The following is a 20,068-nucleotide window of genomic DNA, read 5'->3' as shown; positions in this document are numbered from 1 at the left end:
AGGGCCACCTACTACCACAACTCCAACTCGTACCTTGAACCACCTACAGAACCGAGTGAGCTTTCCACAGAATCCTGGGAACTTGCAGTAAGAACATTTTAACTCTATGGAAGGTTAGCTCTTGTCCTCAAAAAGCACAAGATCTGGGGCCCAATTCACACATCAACACCCATTGCCTATAAGACTGAACTCCAAACACCATTCAGCTGATTCAGAATCTGACAATGTGGAATAATAGAAAACAAGGATCCAATTGTCTACTCAACAAAGATAGGTCAGATATCTATACCAACCAACCAACAGACAACAACAACAAACCCAAAAGTCAAACAAACAAACAAAAAACAATGATGTAACTTTAGGTCCACGGGTCCCATTGCAAAATGTTAATACCTGAAATAAACAAGAGAGTAGGACTCCTCCAAAAACCAGTATTCCCATAGTTATGTTGCCTCGGAAAAGCAACTTAGTGATTTCAAAATAATAATTACAAACAAGTTCAGGACTGTCTCAAAGAGGATATGCATAAATGCCAGAATAAAGACCATAAAACACAGTTGACTAACACAAAGAAAAAAATTCAAAATATGAAAATATAATTTAGTAAAAAACATTTTTGAAGGTTCAAATGAAAATGTAAAATAAAAAATCAATAAGCCAAATAAAAAGCTCCATGGGAAAGCCTTGACAAAAGAATGATCAAGTTGAAAAGAGAATATTTGTGCTTGAAGATGAGAAAAGCCAAAACAATCCTGCACAATAAAAGAACTGCTGGAGGTATCATTATCCCAGATTTCAAGTTATACTAAAAAGCTATAGTAATTAAAACAGCATGGTACTGGCATAAAAACAGATACATTGATCAATGAAATAGACTGAAGACCTAAATTAAGCCCACACTCCCCCAGCAAGCTAACTTTTGACAAAGAGGCCAACATGTATACATTGTAGAAAAGGCAGCATCTCCAACAAATGGTGCTGATAAAACTAAACAGCTACCTGTAGAAGGATGAAAGTAAACCCTTGTCATTCATCCTGCACAAGTGTCAATTCCAAATGGACCAAGTATCTCAACAAAGAAGATAATATGTTTCAAATTACAGGTACAGGAAATAATTTTCTGACAAGACCTCAGTAGTATAGACATTGAGGGCAACAATTGACAAATTAAACTAAAAAAGCTGGACAGTAAAGGATACCATCATTTGAGTAAAGAAGAATCTACAGAATGAGAAGAAAATCTTTATCAACTATATATCTGACAGTGTTGGAAAAAACCAGCCCAATTAAAAGCTAGGATACAGAATTAAATAGTTGGAAAACAAACAAACAAAACAAAACAAACAAACAAACAAACAAAAAAAACCAAGCTGGGCACAGTGGTGAAGGCCTATAATCCCAGCACTCAGGGGGGCAGAGGCAGGTGGCTCTCTGTGAGTTTGAGGCCGGCCTGGTCTACAAAGCAAGTCCGGGACAGGCAAGGTTACAAAGAGAAACTGTGTCTCAAAAAACCAGAACCAAAACCAAAACAAAACAAAAACCAGAAAAGCAAAAAACAAATAGCCAAGAAGCATTTTTTTAAAAAAAAAATGTTCAATATCCTTAACCATCAGGAAAATGCAAATTGCTTTTGAGATTCCATCTTACTGACCTGTGAACCCAGAGAGCTACAATAGCAAGTGGTCTGGCAAGATATGCCTAGGGTACAGCAGTGGTATGAATGTTACATGGGTCGCCAACTATTTTACGACTGGATTAAGGCCTTGTTAAAGTGGGTATTGGAAAAAAAGGGAATTATCTGTACTTGTTTTTGTGTGTTCTTTGTGTGTTCTTCTTTTCCTACCCTTTATCACCCTAGCTTGTAAACCAGGCTGCCCTTTAACTTGTGATCTACCTGCTTCATTAGTCTCTGGAGTAGGTAAACCCAGCAACTCAAAGATTTCTGTCTGTTTTGTTTGCTAATGTTACACACCCAGAAGTGTCTGGCACATACTCAATATTATTTGTCTCTTTAGAGTTTCAAAGGACAGGCTGTTTGTGGTGGTGAACGCTAGTAGGATTCACTGAAGAAAGTAGAGGCAGGAGGATAATGAGTTCAAGGGAAGCCTGAGCAATAAACTGGGGGAGTAAAGGGTGAGGAAAAGAAGAACCCACGAGTAGCAAAGACTGGCTACAAGCAAAGAAGAAACAAAAAAAAAAAAAAAGAAATTAGATTCAAAGATCTCTCTCTCTCCCCCCTCTGTTTCTCTCTCTCCCCCCTCTTTTTCTTTCTCTCCTATCTAGTGATAAGGGGTGAAACCAGAGAGAGATAAAGGGAGGGAAAAAGAAGAACCTATAAAATAGCAAAAGACAAACTACAAGAGGTGCTTCAATGTGGGGCACAAAAGTTAAAAATAAAAATGAGAAATTTTATTTCAAATGTCGTAGAGAAAACATCAAGGAACAAATAAATGAATATTTAATATTTTTCTTTCAAGACATCAGCAAAAATTTATTGTGGCTGCTACTACTGGGATATCCCTCACTTTGCTCCCAGAGGGGATTTTCTGTTTTATCTTTTTCTTCTTCATATATTCTGTTTCAAAAAAAAGTTGGAAGAATGGCTGAGCAATCAGAAAATTGTGGGTTGGAAATAGAGGAGCCTAAGAAACAAGAGGGATAAAGGGTGGGAAAAAGAAGAACCCACAAAGTAGCAAAGATGAGCTACAACTGTCAAATTTCCCAGCTATACTAGTCTTATAAACACGTACCAAGTACTCTAAAAATATACCTGCACATCAATATTTATTATTATCTTATTCACAACAGCCAGGGAATGGAATTAACCTAGATATCCCTCGGCAGAAGAATGGATAAAGAAAATGTTGAACATTGTGGGGTTTTGTGAAACCATAAAGAAAGATGAAATCCTGACATTTGCAGGAAAATGGATGGAACCGAAATCACTGTTAGGTAAAACAAAACAAACTCAGAAATGCTATTTTTTCTTATATTCAGAACCTAGTCTAAAATGAGAGAGAGGGAGAGAGAGAAAGAGAGAGAGTCAGCCTTTCTGTGTATTATGAAGCTAGAACAGGAATATGAAGGGTAAAAAGTTCTTAACAGAAGTGAGATAGAGGCTGTAGAACACAGGTGATAAGAATTGGAAGAGGCTACTGAGGGAAAGAAGGAAACCAGTCAGTGAGGAGAGGAACAGAAGATATGGGGAAGACAGTGGGGAGGAAACCAAATGTGAACAAAGTGTGACATATTTTTATGTAAATGGCATAATTAAGCTAATTACTTCTAAGGCTTATGTAAAAGTTAATTACATAAGTAAATTTCTTCCCTCTATCCCACTTGTCTTCTAGAAAACAAATGTTACATGCATGTGTGTGTCTGCATATGTAGGCTGGCACGTATATATATGCCAAAGTTGATTTCAAATCCAAGGTTGTGGCCATGACTTTCCCCCCAGCCTCCACCTTACCTCTGAAGGGCCTGGCCGCTGCACGGAGCTGTCAGAAGGCCACAGGGACCCTTCCTGAAGGTGGGGAGGAGAGAAGTGAGGAACAAGAGATAAGAAAATCATTTGTTTTATAGAATAGCAGCAGTGTTCCCAAAACTTCAAACCCAAATTTTTGAAATAAGAATCACTTTGCTCTTTGGACAATGGCTGATTGTCTAAGACATGGGACAGGAAAGAACTGATCCCTTCACGTGCCTCACATCTAAGTGGCTGGTTGTGAACCAACCGAAACATTTGAAAGCTTAGATCCTGAACCTAACGGATTTGAAGTCAAATACTGGTTCATCTATGTAACCAGGTGCTTCGAATGACCATCAAACTCTACACAGTCGGTGCCCGCACTTGGATAGTCCCGGGGCTAGACAGGCTCTGAGAGGCCTCCCCAAAAGAATGCATCATCATGGCCTGCAGGGAGCAAGTGTCACCCCGCCCCCATCACCACACAGCCTGAAAGCTATGTCTCCCTCAGAGAGACTCCCGACACGCAGGTCAGCTCTCAACATGAACTGCAGCTTCCAAAGCCTAGATGACCTTCCAAGGTCTTCTATTGAGTTTATTCTTCAGACTAATAGTCACCACCAGGAGCTGTCTTTTCAGGGGATGTTAGGGAAGGGCCAGCAAGGTAGCAAAGCATTCAATGCCTAGCTTGAGGATCTGAGTCTGATTCCCAGAATCCAAATGGTAGTAGGAGAGATGTGACTCCTCAAAGTTATTCCCTGGCCTCCAGACATGCACCACGGCACCCAGACAAACTTGCATACATTTAGGCATACATATAAACATGCATACATACATACTTGAAATGCTAAGAAAAAACTGCTTGGCTAGACTATCAAGACGACAAGCAAATAAGTGCATTACTGGGGCGGCCATTTCCTTACACCATGTTTACAGAACACTCCGCGGTGATATGCCTTTTGAGTTAAATTATTGGCTATTTGCAAGGATCCTCTGGTCCATTAGCATTGTTATGGTCAGAGTAAGATCTGTTAGGGGAGGAGACACCTGTATTTTTGGACTTCTGAGGAACATGTATATTTGGCCTTTGGGGGTTACTGAGTTTCCCCAAACTGCAGAGTCCTAAGTAAAAATACCCATAGTGAAACACCCAGACCCTCAGATGCAAGCCCATACTGTTCTTTCCTGTGGCTGGTGTTCTAACAGAAACACCCACTTCATTGTTAAACATGTTGTTTGGTTCAATACATACAACCGGCTCCTAAGATTCTCACAGGATATCTCGGACTCGGTAGCAAAAATAGACCCAGCTGTTCAGAGGAAAGGTGGGCATAAGGGTCTGACTATAAAATTATGTAATGAATCATTACAGCCTGTGCCTGTCAACAGGGGGAAAGACCAAACTTAAATGGTGTGACCGATCTCCTCCCCAGTACAGCAAAGTGGTGGCATCACCCCTCAAGCTCCTGCTCACTGACCAACTGGCGACTACCACCAGATTCCAGAAAGGGAGTCCATTGGTGTTTCTGAGATTCTCTAGCCATCCTGCCACCGGTCACTGTCATCACTCATCCCTTCCATTGCCCACCAAGAACCCAGGAAATGAGGGTTCACATCGTCTCCACGGCAATGATTATTGCTACTGGCTACATTTCCTTGAAAATCGACAGGTCTGACAAAAGTGCTTGCAGGAGCTCCCAGCAGTCTGTCATTCGTGCCAGCTTATGTGGTCTGCCGCGCCTTTCAGGCGCTCATTGAAACGCTGCACTGAGATTAGTCACTCCACGGAGCTAGCACCCTGTGTACCTCAATGGGTGCCTCGTAGCATTCTGATAAAAGGCTGAGTCCGCTTGTCTAGACATTTCCTCTCCCTGTTCACCTTACCCTCTTCAACCACGGCCTCTTGTGTCTCAGGAGACAAGGCCTGTCTAACACGGGGAACTCAATGGCTTCTCCTCACTTTAGGCATTCCTACATACACTCTTTGGAGCCTGATATTAACGCATTAGCCCAGCCTGCTAATTAGTAGCCCGCTAAGGATTCCCATAACCACAAACCTCAAAGTGCAGTCTGCACCATGCAATGCTCCCGACACCAGGGAGACAGTGGACAGAGCGGATTCCAAATAGCCTTCCAACTTTTAGCCTGATGATACGCTTTCTTTTAATCTTGAACTTTTCCTACAATCAAATCGTCACTGCGAATAAACATATTGTGTTTTCTTCTCCAGATAATATAGTCAGACAGTTCCTCATCTTTGATCATCAGAGTAGGAGGAGAACATTTCTCTTCCAGGTCTGCAAAACTCTGTGTAGGGAGAACCTAGACAGTTATAAACATGCTAAGTAAGAGGCTTTCCTGTAACAATGCCCCTCAGTCTGTGTCTATAAAAAACAAACAAACAAACAAGCAAAACCAATGATACCCTGTGTGTCTGACAGATTGTACCCTCTATAGATACAGCTGTGATACAGTTTGAATGAAAAATGTCCCTCATAGACTCATGCATTTGAATACATGGCTGTTTGGGAAGGCTATGGACTCATTAGGAGTCTGCAGCTTTGCTAGAGAAAGGATGTCACTAGAGGTAGACTTTGAGAGTCTATAGCCTCACTCGACTTCCTGTTCTTTCCTTCTGCTTCCTGTGTGAAGATGAAATGTGAACTATCAGTTTCCTGCTCTTGACGCCATGCCATGCCTTCCCCAGCATTGTGGACTCTCCATCTGGAACCGTAAACTAAAATTTATCTTCCTTAAGTTACTTTTGGTTGTGGTATTTTATTAAAGCAACAGAAAAATAACTAATACCTGCTCTAAATATATAAATTATATAGTTTACATACAATAACCTATCGTTTGCATATAATAAACTATATGTATGTGTGCATCAGTGTATAAGTGTGAGAGCCTGGAGCGGGGCTGAGGTAGTTGCTGCTCTCTCCCCTGTCTGCTCCTGCTGCTCTTTCTGGTTGCTGTTTGCTGATTAGAAAGATATCCTGATGATGAAGCTCAAACTCAACCCAAGGAACTCAATACCCCTAATCAGCAGGTAGTCTAACTATGTCGAGGCTGCCTTTCTCCTCTGACCTTTTTCTCTCCTACCCGGTGTTGGGAGGTTGGAAGGTACAGGGGTGGTGTAGGGAGTTAGGAAAAAGAACCCCATAGAGTAGCCATATGCGTGTCGCCTTCTATGTTAAGCACACTTTGAACTGGTCTAGCATCTTCCTAATGCTAACATACTTTAATATAGCTCCTCATGTTGTGGTGAACCCAACTGTAAAATTATTTCGTTGCTACTTCACAACTGTAATTTAGCTGCTGTTATGAATCATAATGTAAATATCTGATATGCAGGATGTCTGATATGTGACCCCAAAGGGGGTCACGACCCACAGGTTGAGAACCACGGGTCTAGCGCTTTAGCTCAGCCCTGGAATTTGTCCCCATGAGCCGCCTCAGAAAGCACAGAATGAAGACTGGGGCATTAGGCCACCCTGGGAGGTTGGATGTTTTAGTCACTTGTCCACGGAAAAGGAGCACAAGGCAGTTTAAATTTTTGCAGGCTTAAAGGCACACATTCACTTTCTTCCTTTATAGTTGAGAAACTGGTTTCCTATCTTCTTCCTTCTAGCTGATCTCTGAACAGAGAACTGCCTACAAATCCCATCTGTTTGGCACAAAAAAACATCAGCATCAGAGAAAAAGATTATCTGATCTTCCAAATCTGTGTCTTTATTATAAAAAAAAATGAAGATATGTAACTTGTGGAACTGGAGCACAAAGATTTTTTTCCCCCATTTGACACATTTTGGGTGGTCTCTGAGAAGGTAAGAAATGTTCCCAGTGTAATGGCAGTTGAAGGGGGCTGGGAAAGTGCAGTCATGAGGATAGTCATTGAGAACACAACCAGTTCTCTTATAAGAAGAGGCCCAAGAGCTACAACACTCTCCTCCCCCATATAAGATGTACAAGAAGTTAACCACCATCCCAGAAGCAGGCCACACTTAGAACTGGACCCCGGCACGGTGTTTCATAGTACCACAATCTCCAACTGCCAGTATCCAGGATGGTGATAAATGAATATCAATTATCCAAAACACAATCGATTCATGGTGATGTTTCACAGCAGCCAAACCAAGACAGAATTTTATAGTTTTAGCTCTTGCATTTACATTTTCTAAAGAGCCATTTTAATTTTTAGGTGTGCTGTTATTCTAGAGTTCATTATTATTCTTTTGCATGTGGAGATCTAGCCCCCAATATTGTTTCAAAGTCTGTTCTTTTCTAACAGAGAGCTTTTGGTATCCCTGTTGGCCATCTTTTGGCCATTTTTGGAGAGTTTTGTTTCAGAGCTGCCTACTCCATGCAGTTGATGCACGTATCACCATCCTAATCCCAATATCACACTGTTTCAATTACTGTTGGCTTTGTACTGATTTTTGAGATCAAGAACTAGGAGACTACCTACTGAATTTGTTGTTCTCCTTTAAAGTCATTTTGGCTATTACAAAATGATTTTTTTTCAAAGCATCACTGGACTGTAAATAACTGAATACTAAAGACTTCCAAAAATATTAAGATGTCAGTATTTTATTAATGTATAGAGTGTCTTCCCATTTCTTTGTTTCATCTTTAAATTTTCAGCAGCATTTAAAAGCCCCATGAATTGACTTGGTTATAGACAATTTTACTAAATAATAAGTCTTTAGTTTGTTAATTTTACTCTGAACTATTTTTAATTCTATTGTAAACGTAAATGCTTCTAAAATCCCTTGTAAGATCAGACTATTTTTAGTTTAAAGACATGTCACTGGTTTCCAAGCACTGATTTTGTATACTGCTACTTCTGAATTTCACTAAGTTATAACATGTTTCTCTTTGTTTTGGTAGACTTCCCAGGGTTTTCTATGTGGAAGATCATGTCATCTGGTTACAGGTAACCTTTCTTCATCCTTTCCCATTAGGAAGTTGTGCTAACTAATATTATCTCAACTTGACACAAGGTAGAGTCATCTGAGAGAAGGGAACCTCAACTGAAAAAAAAAAAAATGCCTCCAAAAGATCAGGCTGTAGGCAAGCCTGTAAGGCATTTCATAATTAGTGACTGTTGTGGGAGGGGCCAGCCCGTCATGGGTGGAGCCATCCCTGGTGCTAGGAGAAAACAGGTTCATCAAGCCATGAGAAACATGCCGGTAAACAGCTTCATCCATAGCCTCTGCATCAGCTCCTTCCTCCAGGTTCCTGCCTTGCTTGAATTCTAGCCCTGACTTTATAAGAGATGAACTATGATATATAGGTGCAAAAATTAAAACAAAATAAAAATCTTTCCTCCCCAAATCATTTTTGGTTATGATATTTCCATCATAGCAATAAAAACCCTAACTAAGACAAATATCTTTTGTTTCTCCTGGTCAACTGTTTTGGCTAGAGCTTCCAACAAAGGCTATGTTAATAGATAAGGCAAAAGCAGGCATCTTTATCTTGTTCCTGATCTTGAAAGAAAGTTTTAGTATTTTGCTACTGATTTTGATGTTGTCTGTCTCATTCTCATAGGTGAATGAAAAGTTAAGGTACTGAAGTTTCCTTTCCCATTCAACTTTGTCAAGTGCCTTTTATGGAATGATGTTGAATCTTATCAAATATTTCCTCGGTATCAATTGAGATGATTAAGTGTATGTTCTTTCTACCTCTTTATTCTGTTAATGGGGTGTATAACATTGACTGATTTTCATATTCTAAGTCAACCTTACATTCCAGAAATAAACCTCATTTGGCCATGGTGTAGGTGTAGAATTCTTTTTGAAATGATGCTGAAATTAAGTTTCTGTTATTTTATTGAAGACTTTTATGCCAATATTCATAAAGGAAACTGGTTTATGGCTTTCTCTTTGCTTGGTGTCTCTTTTGTCCTTCAGCATTGGGAAGGCCAGTCTCTTAGAGTGAGTCAAGAAATGTTCCCCACATTTTTAGTTCTTTGGAAGGATCTGAGAAGGAGGGGTATCCACTCTTTCATAGCTGGTAGCAATTCCCAGTTCGCCAACTTTACTTCCTTTGTTAGGAAGGTATCTTAGAGTTTCTATTGCTACAATTAAAAAAAAAAAAAGCAACTTGGGGAAAAAAGGGTTTATTTCAGCTTACAGTTGAGCAGGAACTTAAGGCAGGAGCCCAGAGACAGGAACTGATGCAAAGGACATCCAGAAGTCCTTCTTACTGCTCCTCACATCTCATTAAGCCTGCTCTCCAGTGCCCAGTACCACCAGCCCAGGAGTGGCACCGCTCATAGTTAGCGGGGCTCTCCCAAATCAATCATCAGTTAAGAAAACACGCCACAGGCTCGCCCATGGGCCGATGTAACGGGCCATTTTCTCAACTGGGGTTTCTTCTCCCCAAATGATTCTAGCTTGTGTCAAGAAGACAGCCCAGAGATGTATTAGTTATTTTTCTTGGCTAAAGCAACTTAAGGGATGAAAGATGTAGTTTGGCTCATGGTGGAAGAGGAAGCATCCACTATAACAGTGAATCTATAGCAACAGGATCAGTCCCTTCCTATGGTAGTGGGAGCTGGCTCATACAGGGAAGCTCAGAGAAGGGTCAGAAGCAGGTCTAGGCTATAAAATTCAAGCATCACCTCTAGTTAGCTACTTCCTTCATCACCTACGGATTTTACAGCCTCACATAAGGCTTCAAATCATGTGCATCTGTTTTTCCATGTGTTCCATGGGGAGAATTTCAAAGCAGAGGTAGAAGTGGTCTTCAGATATTCAGCAACATCTTTACTTTCTGATAAATCCTCTTTCCTGCCCTTTTTTTTTTTAATATGCCTTTTTACCATGCAGATTATTACCATACTGTCCTTCCTACTCTAGGTGGCAGTAACAGCTTAGGACTCAATACCTCTACATGGCCACACACATGCTCTGGCAGCCACACAGCCTCCCTTATTTCTCCTTGGGAATCTATCATCAAACTTCTTAAGACTCCTAACTCTACTCAATCTGGGGCACATCCCTTAAGAGAACAGACAAATCTTCCAGGAAGAGCTATTGGGAAGGAGAGAACTGGAATCCTTTCCATTTGTGGAATAAGGCAGCATATTGAGAAAAGATGCCACCAGGTGCCTCCCCCAGCCTAGCCGGGCCGGTTGGGGGGGAATAGTGAGTGTACCACCACACTCCAATAAAAACCAGCCAGAAATAAGAAAGCTTAGGGGACAGGGAGACTCTTTAGCCTTCGTGGGCACCATACTTTTACCAGCTCGAGTCCCTTCTTTGCACACGGGGAATGTTTCACTTGTGGCACAGGGTCGGCAAGAGACTAACTTCTAGCCAGAAACTAGACCTGGAGTGGAGGCTCCTCAGAAAAGGTCACCTAAATCTTATAACAGTTAAAAAACCTTTGAAACGTTTCCTACAGCTGTACCAAAAATGGCAAAGGTAATAACCACAGAGGCCTTGTTCCCTTTTCCAACATCCAGGGGGACAAAAGAAATGACACAAGCAGGCTGAGAGAGGCACCTGCCATGCTCAGCTTGTCCTGGAAGCTCTTGCTACCAATGACTGCTGAGCCCTGGCGCTTTCAGCTATCTCCCGGCTACTACCCACCGCCCAGCACTGCTGTCTTTCAACCACCTTCACCCCCAAGGCCGCCGAGGCTGCTGGTGGTGATGCCGAGCTGTAGACAGCTCAGGCGCCCACAGCCGGCTCTTTGTTCTCAGTCACGGGCTTTAGCAATAGAGGGGAAGGCCCTAGCCCAAGGAGATGACTAAATGGCCTGTCAGGACAGTCATGGGACATGCCATACTTGGTTGACTCAGACACTCACTCTGGAATGAGCAGAAGTGGTTTTTTGCTTTCACAGAGGCATCTGTGCTATGTCATTTGTTTTTGTTTTAGTTTTGTTTCTGGAAACCAGAAGTTCTCTTAATTCATTTTTGTTTTCTTCTGGTGCTTGAGGCCCAAGGGCTAAACAATCTTTTCTTTAAAAAATAACTCCCATGTTAGGTGTGGTAACTCATGCCTATGGTCCCAGCACTTGGGAGGTTGAGGCAAGGGGTGTGAGTTCAAGTCCAGGGTGGACTACAGAATGAGATCCTGTAAACAAAAATAAGAGCTGGGGACCAGGAGATTAGGCTCTGTAGTTCAGGCCACTTGATGCTCTTGCAGAGGACAGTTCCCAGCACCCACATGGTGGCTCACAACCATTCATAACTCCAGTTCTAGCACCACCCTCTTCTGACCTCCACCGACACCAGACACACAAGCAAGCAAATGCTCATGCACATATGATAAAGACAGACCTTTTAAAATCATTTTAACACCCCTCCCCCTGAATACAAACACACCTATGACAGTGTTGCAAACCAGTCGGTAGCCATGGCACTGCTACCGACTGAGGACACAAACGAAGATTAGATTACAACCACAGGTATACACAGTCCATCTCCTGGAGCATCTGCTCTGTAGCGCATCCTGAAAAGCCAGGGTGGCTCAACATGCCGGGGAAGATTTAAATTCCAAAAATGTGTGTGATAGCTGAGATCCTACACTTCTTTTTGTCTGTTTGTTTTGTTTTGTTTTGTTTTTTTGAGACAGGGTGTCTCTGTGTAGCTATGGCTAACCTGGACTCACTTTGTAGACCAGGCTGGCCTCTGGAGGCAGAGGTGGGCGGATCTAGCCTCCAATCCTTAACAGTTGGGTCAACTTCTGTCAGAGGGGCAAACTACAGGCACTGGCCATGCTACAGGTAACATATATAATTTCTTCAGGGGGTGGGCCTACCCCGTAACACAGCACTCCAGGTCTGAGGAGCACAAGTTTCTGCACTGGTAAAGGTAATAACCACAGAGGCCTCGTTCTCTTTCCCAACATCCAGGGGGACAAAAGAAATGACTCTGGGTCTCTGATGAAGCTGAACTGATGGACAGATGCTTATCCTTCCCAAGCTGCTGGCGCAGTCTCTGGGGAGAAGCCCAGACACCTGACTGCACAACTGATGGGAGTTCCTGCAGCAGCTGCTAATGAGGAAACGCCTGCCGTGACTCTTGCGTTAACTTTTAAATTGAAATCTATGCTTTTACAAGTCAAAAGTGACTGATACCTACTATCTCAGATGGCTCAAACTGAGTGAACCTCTTTAACCCTTTCCTGCTCTGAGGCCAGCAAGCTCTACATGCCCACTGGCTACAACCCCTGAGCTGTCCAGATGTGCTCAGCAGGGCCCACCTGTGTGGGGTTCAGCTGTAACGAAGGACCTCTCTGGCCTCTCTAGCAGGAAAAGCCTAGAACAGTGTTTCCCAACTAGTGGGTTGTAACCCCTTCGGGGGGGTCACACGTCGGATATATCTGATATTTACATTACGATTCATAACAGTAGCAAAATTGCATAGCAACATATTAATTTTATGGTGGGGAAGGTCACCACAACATGAGGAACTGCATTAAGGGGTCGCAGCATGAGGAAGGATGAGAACCAGTGGCCTAGACCATTCTGGCAAATATCCCTTGGGGTTGGGTCTGGAATGCTTAGGCCTTTTAATTGTTTTCCTATTATTTGATAATTTTAGATAATGGAAAGAAATCTAAATGGACTTAAAGCTCCAAACCATACAAGCAAGGTGCATAAAAACATGCTGAGAGCCTCAAGAAAAACAAGAGCGATTTATGTCACAAATCTACCTCCTGCTGTTGGTCATCATTTGAGCTCTACTTGTCCTTTAGTTTAGGCCTGAGGCAGTGTTCTCTTTTCTTTTTCTTTTCTCTCTCTCTCTCTTTTTTTTTTTTTCAGTGACTTTCACTGGTGAGTACTATCTCATTCCCAGGCAGCCCTGGCACACATATTTCAGGGGAGGCTGATTAACCTCAGGTACACGGAGCCCTCCTCATACTTCAAACCTGCATTGTCCAAAGCAAAGAATAAAGGGACAAGGTTTGTTGGCAATGAGAGAAAGGGCAGGCATAGAGGTAGGGGCAAAATTCTCATCTCTGATTGCAGCTGGACAGCCAGTGTCTTTTCACAGGACTGTCCCCAGGAACCAAGGCCAGTCAAGTGTTTGAGATCCATTCTATACACTGTCTAGTTTGATTTCTGCTGCTGTTAAAAACAAAACACAGGAGGGGCTGGAGAATAGCTCAGTGGTTAAGAGCGCCGACTGCTCTCCCAGAAGATCCAGATTCAATTCCCAGCACCCACATGGCAGCCCACAACTGTCTGTAACTCCTGTTCTGGGGGATCTGACACCCTCACATAATAAATAAATTATTAAAAAAAAAAACCCACTCTCACCAAAAGCAACATGGGGAAGGAAAGATATATGTGCCCTATACTTCCAGGTCACAGTACATCACTGAGGGAAGTGTCAGGGCAGGAACACAAGTAGAAGCTTGAAGCCTGGAGGGATGCCACTGCCGGCTCATGCCCTCTCATGCTCAGTTAACTCGGTTCTTATACAACCCAGGACGACCTGCCTAGGAATGGTGCCACCTCCACAGGCCGGGCCCTACTGCATCAGTTTACAATCAAGACAAACCCCACAAACACATCTGATCCATGCAATTCCTCAGTCCTGAGTCTCCTCTCAGATGGCTGACTCTAGGTTGTCAAACTGACAATTAAATCAAATTAGGATGAATAATTTCATTCTGGTATTTCCTTTTGATCTAAGTGCCCACTAGCGAGAAGAAAAGTGGCTCACACTTTCTCAGTTTAAGATGGACACAGCATCATAATCACACTGGAGATCTCACATGGATCTGTTATAAGTAGGCAAAAGACCCCAAACACTAAGTATCTCTGCAACGTTCAGGATCAGAACAATGAGATGTTCCCCACTGAAAGGTTGGCAGGAGCCTTCTGTACCTACATGCTGCCAAGTAGCAGAGAGTCCAAGGTATTTGTCCATATTGCTAGGGGAGGTGAGCCTATGCCTGAGGCTAAACAAAGGCACTTCAGGGTCTAGGAACAGGGCTTGGATAGCAGCTATGAAACCTCAGGACGGAGGCGCAGCAGACATACACATTCATCCTCACTTGTCACTCTGTTCCAAGTTCCACAAATCAATATCCCATCCCGGGGCAACCAGGAAAAGTGAAGTGAACAAGAGCAGAGCATGCTCTCCCCTAGGATGTGACTGCCAAGCTCCTGTCAGCTCTTTGCAGGAACATAGACCATCATCTTGAGAGGCTATCATCAAGGGAGGGAACCTGGAAAAGCAAATAGAAGCTTTCCAGACCAGCCCAATTACCGAAGTAAAGGAGACAACGGGTTCCCCTGTCCACTTCATAGACACAAGGGGCTGGCGAGACTTAAAAATTCCCAGTAGGATCGAAAGGGTAGAGGTGGAGCCTCACCCTCAGCCAAGGATGAGAGTGATGGCTCTTTCCTGGTTGCTTTGCTCTCTTGGCTAGGATGAGGTCCAGCGGAATGAACAGAGGTAGATGGAAATGGCACAACATCTACAAAGCAGTCTCAGAACAGCTATGCCTCCTGTGACAGGAGAAACGTGCCCTTCTCTTTGTGGGCACACCAAAGCAGCCAGGAGAACTGTGCTTGTAATGATGGTGGCCTTCCTTGTCAACAGTGCACTTGGGCAGGTGGCACTCGGAACTAAGGGCTCAGTTTCTCGGGTGTCTCCTGCTGAGGGATCCCTGTGCACTATAGGATGATCAGACTATCTCTATAGCTCTACATCTTCGACTGTTAACACCATCTGAGTCTCCATAGAGACCCCTTGCTGAGAGTCAGATATATGAAGGTGTGATCTGCTTTTCCCATGAGGGAGCAACAGTCTGCAGAAGGAGTTAGGGAGGAGCAGAAAGGATGGAGGCTCAGGTGTGTGCAGGACAGAAGAAAAGGTTTGTCTCCCCTTCATCCACTTTCTCTCCCTTTTAGAAGCATAAGCTATGCGAATAGTCTGACTCAGGAAGCATAGCCCCAGTCCAAGACTGAAGCGGCCCTGGTCACAGTTGAAATACACCTTGTGCTTTATGAAGCATGGAATATTGCCCATCACTAAGCTGGCCAATATCTACAGTTGCAATTAACGGAGGAAAACTACGTAGGCCCTGGGGAAGGGTGGTACTCGGCTCTGGTTCCCTCAGGAAAAAAGTGAAGAGCGCTACACAGGAGGGAAAGACCATGCTGCTCTCATGCCCACCTCGTAAACAGGTACACAAGGCATGCCTCCACCCCAGCAGCAGAACCCAGATCCAGCACACGGCTTACGACATCTACTCACAGGGCTACCCTCAGTAGATGAAAGCCGTCAGTTACTGGCCGACCTCACTGTTACTCGGTGTGCATCTTGGAAGGACCTCTCAAAGTCACCTTCCACAATTTCTAGAAAGGGAAAGGTCCTGCCAATCAGCATGCTAACACTTCCTGGCCCATGCTTCCCAGAAAGACCAGCCCAGGGCAGACTACCAGAGAAAGGACAAGCACCTTTCCAAGTAAAGCCACATGAGAACTTTGCTGCTTGCCCCTTTCAAGCTGTCTTCCTGCTATGCATCGTGGTTGGTCAAAACACGGCCACAGTACGTATGGCCAGGATGCAACACCTAAGGCCAGTGACAGCCAGAGAGCATGGGGCTGGGCTGAACTGTGGAGACACAGATCCACTTGGAAGCTCATGATGCCCCTCAGTCTAGGCAAGTTCAAGAAGAAGATGAAGGGAGGGGCCTAGGCAAGACCTGTTAGCCATACAGGAACCCCAGTACTGGGGAACTCTTGGAGCACAAAGTGCAAGATGGGAAGGTGGGATATTTTAGAACTAGACACTATGGTGGGTCCTACTTAGAAAATAGAGGCACACCCAAGACTGAAACAATGCTGCTAATCCATGCACTACCTGAGTACTACATCCTTTTCTGATGGCAAGGTGAGAGCTGCGCCACATCTGCCCAGGGCTGGCTGGCACCCACAGCCCTTATATTAAGGCAAAGCAAAGACCCCATGTGGCTCTAGGATGGCTTCTGCATCAAGATTTTCCTTGTCTCCTTTCTTTAACTTTGTTCTCTCGTTCAAGGTCTGAGCCGTCTTTGTACAATAATCTGTAATGTCAGAGGCAGAAAGTGTGGATACTGGATGACAAGCCCTGGGAAGCCATTGCGGTATATAAAGAAATCAACCAAGCATGCCCAGGAAAACCAGGACCAGGAAAGACCAAGGAAGGCAGCAAGAGAAGACGAGGAAGCCGAAAGGAATAGAGACTGTTAGGCCAAACCCTGTCCACCACCACTGCCCCAGCCTGTACGTCAGGTGTGAGGTGTATAAACACATACCCTTCCAGCTACCTGCTTCTCTTTGCTACAAGAACCACCGAGCCATTAGTCTCCGCGGGCAACTCTGGTTCCAGTGAAGAAAAATCCTGCCCTGTTAAGAGGGATCCCATGCATAGCTGCCACTCCATACTATCCATTTCAATGGTTATATGCCCCTCCCACCCACCCCACACACACAGCAGCCTCCCTTAGGCAGTGACCAGGCATCCCTGGTCCTAACAAAGGACATTCTATAAAACATGTCTCTCCTGCAACTCAGAAAAGAATGGAAGATGAACATTAATTAGATGCATCTTATACACTGACATTAAGAATTTAAACTCACTTATTTGCACTATTTCCCTGCCTCTTGCTAAAAGTCAGCAGGATTATTGCAGACAGATTATCAAACAGGTGGAGGACATAAAGTCCCAGCAGCCCCTGACCTCCCAAGTGTGGCTATGGCTCAGCTTAGCCAATGCATCACATCGTTCTGCTGAGGGAAGAAAGAGGTTAGTAGTCAAGAAATAGAACCTTTTCAGAGGCCCAATCTGAGGAGCCGCACTTGACAGCTTTCAGCACCCTACCCTCTAGTTCACCTCACTCCACCTAGAAAGGCACCCATCGCATGCCACCCCACTGTCGCCCTCAGCTGACTCACCTCCACCAATGGCAGGCACATGGCACATCAGGTGCCTGGAACGACTCCGGGACTAGATTCAGGCAAAGCTCTCTATAGAACCCAGCGCTTCATGGATGAAGCCAGACACAAAAGGGAAGGCACGAGTGTGAAGGCCACCACCAGCAAAACTCATCTGGGCTAATGGCCACAAACAAGCAGTGGAGACTTCCACAGACGGAGGAACTGACCAAGCTACTGGAAGGCTTTATGTCCCCTTTCTGACTGAGAATTCACTGAGCTGCATGCAGACAGCGTACGCACACTTCCACATTAACCATCAGCCCCAAGTCCTGGACACCTCTGTACTGCAGTGAGCTGACGGGTGGGCCATCCTGCCTTCTCCCTCTTGCCATGCCCTGTCTGGGTTTGGAACTCCAGAATGGAGCCCCAGGAGCTGTTCAGATGTCCCAGGCTCATACTTACCGGCTGCAGCCCGTCTTCCTGTCTCTGGCTCTGGTTGGGGCGATTGATGAAGGAACGTGTGGAGACTTTGTAGTGGTTGAGTAGGCACACAACGACCACCACCATCACCGTGACCACCACGACAATGATGAGCACCTGTGCGAACTCCAGCTCCGCTGCAGGGAAGAAGAAGGAGGACTGTGAGCCACGGCCCCACCACCAGCATGCTTTCCCGGCTCTACGGTTCTCGAAGCTGCAGGCATGACCCCTCCTACAGATCCAGTCCTCGTGAGGGAGACAGAGACTATGAGTACACTTTGGAGAAGAAAATGCAGCCATAAAGCTGGCATGGAGCTGGGCCGGCAGTGACACCGGAGCTCTGCCTGCAGACGCTGTAGGCCCCTTGCAGGACTTTGGTACTGTAACTTTTCGGACAAAGGGAGATTCCGGGAGTACCGTCCCGTAGACCTCTGTCACTTGACTCACTGAGGTTCTAAGACCTGGTCTTCAAACTTAAGATCTTTTTGTTGGCCCTATCGGGCCTCCAGGGTTTTGGCTACAACTGTCCTCACTGACACAGTGGAGTTCAAGGTCAGCCCAGTGAGCTCACCACAGGCAGCTGCTAAATTGGCACCTGTTCACATTGGGCCAACCTCAGGACAGCTCAGACTGTCTCCTCAACTCCCTTCCTGTCCAACAACACCCACCATCTCTCCATTCCAGGAGAGCCGAGAAAGTCTCTCAGAACCGAGGTTATACCCACTGCTTCACCTATATAACCTTTCTAGAAACGGAACCCATCTCTATAATTGAGCCCAATAATTTGCAGGAGCTGTGCATTGAAGAGAAAAATATCAAAAGACCTCCCTTCAGCCTCCAGTGCTGGGAGGATTTGCCTCTGTAAGTGACTTAGACAGCCTATTGTCCCATCCTGCGGGTTCAGTGTCTGAGTGGTAAGGTTACTGCCAGGTTTCCGACACGAACATCACAAACAACTTCCTCCAGCCATTAATATGCCAGGCATATGCATGTCTGGAGCCCCTCCCTGATTCAGCATTTCTGATGCAATACTGGCTGAGTGTACAGTCGATGTTTCCATGAAACCGTGATCACAAGTCTGCTGTGGCTTACATTGCATTCTCAGGGTCCAGCACATGGTGGGGCCTGGCAGGCGGTTAAGTGGCTTCAACAGTCAAAGGAGGATCAAAGAGTGACTCAGGAGCATACACAGGCCCAGAGATGGTGCTCACACACACAGCTCCAAGCAGGGACTTCCCTGAGGACAGCAATTACTGCCAAGACAGGTCTACACTAGCTGCAGAGGACAATGAGAGCGTCTGCAGAGCCCAGGAAACCTGTGCCACAAATCCAAGGGCAGACACCACTGGGCAGAACACGAGGGGGGCAGGTTAGTTGTGCTCAGGCCAAAGGAAGCGAGCTTATAAATGAAGGCTGCATCTTAAATTATGCCCTGTTTGACAAACATTATTTGTAGTTTACAAAGAGAAGATAGAATCCTCACAAACTGCCTTTCAGGGCAAACATGCTCCAGCATTTACCAGTGTTTCCTTTGGTCAAAAGTTCATATCGCTTGACAGACATGGAGCCAAAAAGAAAGTGGTGGCAACAAGATAGCCGAACGGGCCTTTGGCTGGCCCTTCCCTTGATGGCTCTTTTCAGATTACCTTTCTCCTGAATGTAGAAGGCTGTGGAGACGCACCAAAGGAAATCAAGTTGCGTTCTCGTAATGCAACTGCGTAATTCCATAGGCCTTTCTGTATACATGAATTTCGTCTGAAAATGATCTTATAGAAAAAATTTAAAACACTAAAAAATTAAATACCATAGAAGGAATCAGTCTAATTTGTCTGAAGCCCCGCATCCCCCGCCCCAACTGTACCCACTCCATGCCATCCCAGTGGGAAGTTGAGTCTGGTGGGCATGCCTACTAAATAAATACTCCCTCCTCCCCCTTTTAATTAGGACCAAATTATTGGGGGGGGGTGACAAGGAGAAGGAGAGAGACACTATGGGTATATGTGGGTGCTGGCACAAATTTGTCAGTAGACTATCAAGAAAGAGTCCTTAAAAGTGAAACGTCATTTCCAAAGGACAACCATTTTCACGCTGTGCTTTAAGGACCACCTTATGAAAAGATACACTAATTATCGTGTAGAACAGGGCATGTTACCTATACCCTATATCTCACCAGCACTGGAAACTTGTCCTTTTCTCTTAAAAATATGTTTTGAATTTTATAAAAGT

General features: G+C 44.5%; 1 protein-coding gene across 9 annotated transcripts in view; it reads right to left on the bottom strand.

Moving 5' to 3' along the window:
• Ldlrad4 (low density lipoprotein receptor class A domain containing 4) overlaps positions 1-20,068 on the bottom strand; it is a 332,822-nt gene that overhangs the window by 6,912 nt on the left and 305,842 nt on the right. For 7 of the 9 annotated variants that reach the window (XM_055622727.1, XM_055622721.1, XM_055622726.1 and 4 more), the window contains 2 exons: positions 17,825-17,979; positions 3,470-3,523 (listed from right to left, as the gene is read on the bottom strand). In XM_055622727.1, the coding sequence (XP_055478702.1) occupies positions 3,470-3,523; positions 17,825-17,979 (209 nt within the window). The remainder of the gene's footprint in view (positions 1-3,469; positions 3,524-17,824; positions 17,980-20,068) is intronic. The other 2 variants (XM_055622728.1, XM_055622729.1) reach the window with 1 other exon arrangement.

Source organism: Psammomys obesus, unplaced genomic scaffold (genome assembly GCF_907164565.1).
Source record: "Psammomys obesus unplaced genomic scaffold, mPsaObe1.curated_primary_1811, whole genome shotgun sequence".
Classification (NCBI taxonomy): Eukaryota; Metazoa; Chordata; class Mammalia; order Rodentia; family Muridae; genus Psammomys; species Psammomys obesus.
This window is presented reverse-complemented; position numbering and strand designations above follow the sequence as displayed.